This window comes from Rattus norvegicus, chromosome 19 (assembly GCF_036323735.1).
Source record: "Rattus norvegicus strain BN/NHsdMcwi chromosome 19, GRCr8, whole genome shotgun sequence".
Lineage (NCBI taxonomy): Eukaryota > Metazoa > Chordata > Mammalia > Rodentia > Muridae > Rattus > Rattus norvegicus.
The window spans coordinates 56588291-56595001 of record NC_086037.1 but is presented as its reverse complement, the minus strand read 5'-3'; the positions used below and the strand labels follow the sequence as shown (position 1 = coordinate 56595001).

Genomic DNA, 6711 nt, shown 5'->3' with positions numbered 1-6711 from the left:
AGTTCTAGGATGTTGAGCCTGAAGGAGGCAGGGTATGTGTGTGGAGGCCCTGAGTCAACCCTGTCCCAGACATCCCCTTTGATTAGAAAACAAAAGGCCTTTCTGTGGAAAGGCTGAGCAGGGAGTCCCATGGGGGAGGTTACCCTGAGCCTGGCTGGAGAATCTTGTGGAGGGGAGGCTGCCTGGCCCACTTCCATCCCTACCAGGCTGAGTGCTGCTGTCAGGGGACAGCATGGTCTGGGGTCAGTATATGAGCATCCCAGAGTATACCTCCTGACGCTGCTGCTTCTCCTCACAGAGCCATAGCTTTGCTGCTGTGGCCCACTGCCGTAGATCCAGGGTCAAGGACCGGGAAGGAAGCGGCTGGCTCTCTGACCAGTGCTTCCCACTGAGGGCTTACCCTTTTAGGTGGGCAACGCAGCCGTGGGTGTGCGTACAGAGAACATAGGGTTGTGGTTCCTTTGCCATGTAGCTGACCTTCTATTCTAGCCCTGTGTGTCTGAAGAGTTAGCTCTGAGGTCATTGATTATGCTCAAGAGGCCCACTAAGTTATGCTCCGGCAAGGGAAGGCTGCTGCAATTCCAGGCAACATTCTTTGCCTCCAGAGTCTAGGAATGATGGTGATTCTTGCTGAGCAAAACTTTGTTTGGCAAGGCATCTACGAGGTGTCAACAGCTATGACACAGGAGCCCTTACATGGGGTCCTGCTGTGCTCAGGACTCCAGGGCAGGCTGCCCCTGCCCGCCGGCAGTGCTTCTGGGGCCAGGCCTTTGTTCCCTCCTACTCCATCTTGTTGACTGAATAACCGTAACCGTACCCTGTTCTGTGGAGCTCCTGGGTTATCCAACTGTAGAGACCTCTGCTTCATGGCCTAGAACCAGGGAGCACAAAACAAAACCTAGGGGTCTGATTACGATTTCACAAACACCGCATTTCACTCCGGAAAAGGAGTACCCGGGGAATGAGAAGCAGCACCGTAAAGCCTTGAAGAGCCACATTACTGTGTGTGGAGCATGGGGGCGGGGCTACAGTGGTACACCTGCTGTCTGTTCCCAGGTGGTGGTACCTACTCGAGTGGGACAGGGCTATGTGTACGAGGCCTCCCAGGCAGAACAGGATGAGTACGACACCCCGCGCCACCTGCTAGCTCCAGGTTCCCAGGACATCTATGATGTGCCCCCTGTTCGAGGACTGCTTCCCAACCAGTATGGCCAGGAGGTAAGTGTTGACCAGAGGCATGGGAGAGGGCAGGGACTGGGCCTTGCTCTGGGACAGCTACATTTCCTCAGCCTAGCCAAGGCCTGGGTAGCACAGCAGCCACAGCTGAGGTACCTAAGGTAGGTTTCTGGGGACTTCCATTCTACCCATTAAACCAGGCATCCCTGACAGTTGTGTTCCTGCACCTTCTTTTGTGCCCTCCAGGTATATGACACCCCGCCTATGGCAGTCAAAGGCCCCAATGGCCGAGACCCGTTGTTGGATGTGTATGACGTGCCCCCTAGTGTGGAGAAAGGCCTGCCGCCGTCCAACCATCATTCGGTAAGGAGTCCCTGAATGCTGTGGCCTTGAAGGCTTCTAAAGGTGGAGAAAGGCAAGACTGGGTGTGTGTACTAGGCTTGGGCTGCTGTCTGCAGACCCTGGCTCTGCCCTTTCTTGATCTGGGGACAGATATAGAAACTGAAGGCCCAGGCTGTAGAGATGGCTCAGTGATCAAGGCACTGTTTGCTCTTCTCGAGGACCCAGAGTCAGTTCCCAGCTTCCATGCAGTGTCTGACTGCTCTCTGTAGCTGCAGTCTCAGGTGACCCAGTGCCTCCTTCTGGCCTCTTGACACCAGGTGCATAGGCGTACACACAGACAAAACAGCCATACACATAAAATACATCAGCCCTTCTGAGCCTCAGACCGTGGCCCATTATATATGCTGAGGGGGGTCAGCAAGGAGACCACAAAATCTGTCTTCCAAACCAGGACACTTGGGGTGTGAAAGGGGAAAGGTTTTTTTTGTTTTGTTTTGGTTTTTTTTTTTTTGGTTTTTTTTTTCTTTTTTTCGGAGCTGGGGACTGAACCCAGGGCCTTGCACTTACTAGGCAAGCGCTCTACCACTGAGCTAAATCCCCAACCCCAGAAAGGGGAAAGTTTTATAGAGTTGTCTTGGGAGCCTCCTGGACTAAGTGCTTGCTGTAGAACAGAAAGTCTGTCAGCCACTGCCAGGTCTGGTGATGTGAGGATGATGGAGGCAGCGTTGGCAATGTGGCAGCAAGTCTCTCCTACATGTCTGTAGTTAAGACTTGGACCCTACGCACCTAACACAGACGTCCCTCATACTGCGGGGGATTTCCCATCTTTTAGATAAATAGCCAGGTACAGAGAATTAATTAGTCATCTGGCCCAGAGGTAGGCTCGTGACATAGACAGTATGGCTAAGAATCATGCTCGATGTGTACACCAGCTAGGTCTTGCCTTCAGTTCCATGGCTGGACAGATGGATAAAACCCTTAACCACAACTTGGTCCCCTAGGTGTATGATGTTCCTCCTTCTGTGAGCAAGGATGTGCCTGATGGCCCACTGCTGCGTGAGGAAACATATGATGTACCCCCTGCCTTCGCCAAACCCAAGCCTTTTGATCCGACCCGACATCCATTAATCCTCGCTGCACCTCCTCCGGACTCCCCACCAGCTGAGGATGTGTATGATGTGCCACCCCCTGCTCCTGACCTCTATGATGTGCCCCCTGGTTTGCGGCGGCCTGGCCCTGGAACACTGTATGACGTGCCTCGAGAGCGGGTGCTCCCTCCTGAGGTGGCTGATGGGAGTGTAATTGATGATGGTGTGTATGCTGTGCCCCCACCAGCCGAGCGAGAGGCGCCAACAGATGGCAAGCGCCTGTCGGCCTCTAGCACGGGCAGCACACGCAGCAGCCAATCGGCGTCTTCCTTGGAGGTAGTGGTGCCAGGTCGGGAGCCCCTGGAGCTGGAAGTTGCTGTGGAGACCCTGGCTCGGCTACAGCAGGGTGTGAGCACCACCGTAGCCCACCTTCTGGACCTGGTGGGCAGTGCCAGTGGCCCCGGGGGCTGGCGTAGTACCTCTGAGCCCCAGGAGCCTCCCGTGCAGGACCTGAAAGCTGCAGTGGCCGCAGTTCATGGGGCAGTACATGAGCTCCTGGAGTTTGCCCGCAGTGCAGTGAGCAGTGCCACTCACACTTCTGACCGCACTTTGCACGCCAAGCTTAGCCGGCAGCTACAGAAGATGGAGGATGTGTACCAGACACTGGTGGTCCATGGTCAGGTCCTTGACAGTGGCCGGGGAGGTCCAGGATTCACTCTGGACGACCTGGACCGCCTGGTGGCCTGCTCACGGGCTGTGCCCGAGGATGCCAAGCAGCTGGCCTCCTTTTTGCATGGTAATGCCTCGCTGCTTTTCAGACGGACCAAAGCCCCTGGCCCCGGGCCTGAGGGCAGCAGCTCCCTGCACCTCAACCCCACCGATAAAGCCAGCAGCATCCAGTCACGCCCTCTACCCTCACCTCCAAAGTTCACCTCCCAGGACTCTCCGGATGGCCAGTATGAGAACAGTGAAGGGGGTTGGATGGAGGACTATGACTACGTTCATCTGCAGGTGGGTGTTCACCCTGCCCAGTCTCAAGAGCTCTGACTCTGCCGTTGTTGTTGCAAGGACCCTGATGCCCGATGCCCCTCTCATCCCACACAGAGAGATCAGAGGAAATTTGGGGTCCAGGATTGGCCACTGGTGAACCCTAGTGCTCTCCCTATATCTTGCCCTGTTTTTGGACTGATAATCAACACGACTATGTCCTTGAGGATTGAAATGCTAACCAGGATTGCTCCAATAACCTTGGGCTTGGGCTTCTCTGGTGGCCATAGATGTAACTCATTCTGTATATAGACATTCCAAGGAGACAGACACTGGGTTCCAGGGAGAGTAGACAGGGTGAATAGGGACATGTGTTAAGAGTAGACCTCTGAAAAAGACCTGCATGCCATCTCATTTGTGGGCCAAGAGCAGAGTTTGGGTTTGATTTCTGGTGTGGGAGCCATTCCAGGAGGGCCATGACCTTGTGGAGTGAGTGCATCCTTTGCATGGGAACCCTCCTGTGCCAAGCGGCTTCATTAGAAGCCACTTCTTCCTGGGACTGGCGTGCCTACACTGCCCCCTGGTGGTTTTTCAGCCCTTGCACCCCTGGGACCTGCTGGTGCTTCTGTCTGAGAAGAGACTTTTCTCAGTCCTGGTCTTCTTTTTCCTCTAGGGGAAGGAGGAATTTGAGAAGACCCAGAAGGAACTGCTGGAAAAGGGCAACATCGTGCGACAGGGAAAAGGCCAACTGGAGCTGCAGCAGGTGAGGCTTCCATTGGTCATCTCTCACGGTGAGACCCAGCAGGGATAGAGCCCTACTGGCCTTCTCTCTAGCCAGTCACCATCCAGCTCATGGCCATCACTGTCTTCTGACGAGTTAAAGATGTCGGTCTTGCTGTGTCGCCTAGCCTCATCTTGAATGCCACCTAACTCACTGGTCTCCTGCAGCACCCTCTTGAGGAGCTGGGACCACAGCTGCGTTCCACCCACTCAGTCTGACACGGCTTCTGAAGCTGTATCCGAGAGCTGAGGCAGTAGCAGTTGACTAGTGTGCTTGAGACCTTACAGGCCTCGCTTAACTAAAACCCAAATGTCAGTACCGTGTACCTTGTAGAGAGCACAGAACATTGTAGGACTAGAAACACTGGCAGCCAGACTCACAGAAGCTGAGACAAGCTGCTTCCCACCGGTCAGCTGCTTTCCACACGCTGCCTCCCTGTGCCTGCTGGGGATGACACTTGTGAGCTGTCACACTGTCTGCTAATGTTGATCTTAACTCCTTTCTCTAGGCTTGGTAGTGTCTGTTGTTGAATGTTTACGTTGTGTCCAGTTCTCCGTACAAATAACAGGGCTGTGTTTGGCCCCAGTTTTCTTCATATTTTGAATCATTTCTCAGGGTAAGAAAGTAGTTCTGAAAAATACTGAAGATGTCCAGTTTTGAGTGTGGAGACAACACAGTGAAAGATGAAGCCTGTCTCCTAGCTGCTCCTCTAGGTGTAGAGAAGGAAGGCAAGGGATAGCCTTCCCCACCCTGAGCTGAGCGGCCACTGTGGGGCTTGTGTTTGGAAGCTGCTTCACGGGTCTGATGGTAGAAGTGAGTGGTGTGTGAACTGCCTAGGGCCTGTGTGACACATAGCAGGTGACAAAGAATGCATGTTATTAACATGAGCCAGGCACACTCCTGTAATTCCAGCACTCAGGAGGCAGAGGCAAAAGGATCCTAAGTTTAAGGCCAACCAGGATATGTGGCAAAATTCTCCTCCCGGATAATAGTTAAAATAGCTAACCATGTGTAGCCGTGGAGTGCCACGTTTGAGGAAGCTGGCATGACGTTGTCTTTTCTTTGCACTCCCAGAACAGCCTTAGGCAGTAATGCTGCTGCTGACACTGGTGCTTTGCTCTGCTTCGATGGGCAGTGCTCTCATGAGTACAGATGTTTGCACATGTCTGTCTGTCAGCTGAGAGTCTAACCTTGTCCTGCCTCCCACAGCTGAAACAGTTTGAGCGACTGGAGCAGGAGGTGTCTCGTCCCATAGACCATGACCTGGCCAACTGGACACCAGCCCAGCCCCTTGTGCCGGGGCGGACAGGGGGACTGGGGCCTTCAGACCGACAGCTGCTGCTCTTCTACTTGGAGCAGTGTGAGGCCAACCTGACCACACTGACAGATGCGGTGGACGCCTTCTTCACCGCAGTGGCCACCAACCAGCCACCCAAGATCTTTGTGGCACACAGCAAGTTTGTCATTCTTAGTGCACACAAGCTTGTGTTCATTGGGGACACACTGTCACGGCAGGCAAAGGCAGCTGATGTGCGAAGCCAAGTGACCCACTACAGCAATCTGCTGTGTGACCTCCTGCGTGGCATCGTGGCCACCACCAAGGCCGCTGCCCTGCAGTACCCATCCCCATCTGCTGCCCAGGACATGGTAGACAGGGTCAAGGAGCTAGGCCACAGCACTCAGCAGTTCCGCCGTGTCCTGGGCCAGCTGGCTGCCGCCTGAAAGCAGAAGACTGGGCTGTGAGGCTGGGGAGTGGGTAGCGGTGGTGTGAGCTACCCAGGCGCTCGTCTTGAAGTGGAGATCCTGCAGGTTTGGGGACAGGTAACCCCAGCTCTGCTTTGGGCCTGGTGCCCTCAACTGTCCAGGGATTTGTACATATTTATATCAAGGCAGGATGCAGAATGCCTCCTCGGAGAGGCTGAGGAGCCCCGTCAGAGTGGACCATGGGCTGGGATCACCAGGGTTGGGGCACATGGGCTCCAGTCCACAGGGCTCCCTGGGACAGGAAGTACAGTGTGGTGTACACCTCTGCACCAAGAAAACCTAAAGAACTATTTTTCACTATTGATTTTTTTCCAATCATTTGACTAATAGTCTACATTTAATAAAATTTTAAAAATGAGAAGGAGCCTACAGAAATGCTTGAGACTGCCTCTGGGTGGGAAGGTGGATGTGTTCTTGACCCACCAAAGGGTCAAGGTGACCAGAAGTAGTGAAGAGTCTAGGAAGGGTAAAGTCCTTCCCAGAAGGTAGGTCCCTTCAGAACAAAATCAAAGCCCAGGGACCTGTGGGAAAGGCAGGCAGCCAGCTGGTCTGGCCACACAATATCCTTTGTGC

The 6711-nt window shown here is 54.1% G+C and overlaps 1 protein-coding gene across 3 annotated transcripts in view; it reads left to right on the top strand.

Moving 5' to 3' along the window:
- Bcar1 (BCAR1 scaffold protein, Cas family member) overlaps positions 1-6502 on the top strand; it is a 34691-nt gene extending 28189 nt beyond the window's left edge. For all 3 annotated transcript variants that reach the window (NM_001395122.1, NM_001395123.1, NM_012931.2), the window contains exons 3-7: positions 1057-1218; positions 1423-1539; positions 2520-3617; positions 4267-4356; positions 5584-6502. In NM_001395122.1, coding sequence (NP_001382051.1) covers positions 1057-1218; positions 1423-1539; positions 2520-3617; positions 4267-4356; positions 5584-6096 — 1980 coding nt within the window. In that variant the 3' untranslated portion in view covers positions 6097-6502. The remainder of the gene's footprint in view (positions 1-1056; positions 1219-1422; positions 1540-2519; positions 3618-4266; positions 4357-5583) is intronic.
- Positions 6503-6711: the final 209 nt, after the last annotated feature.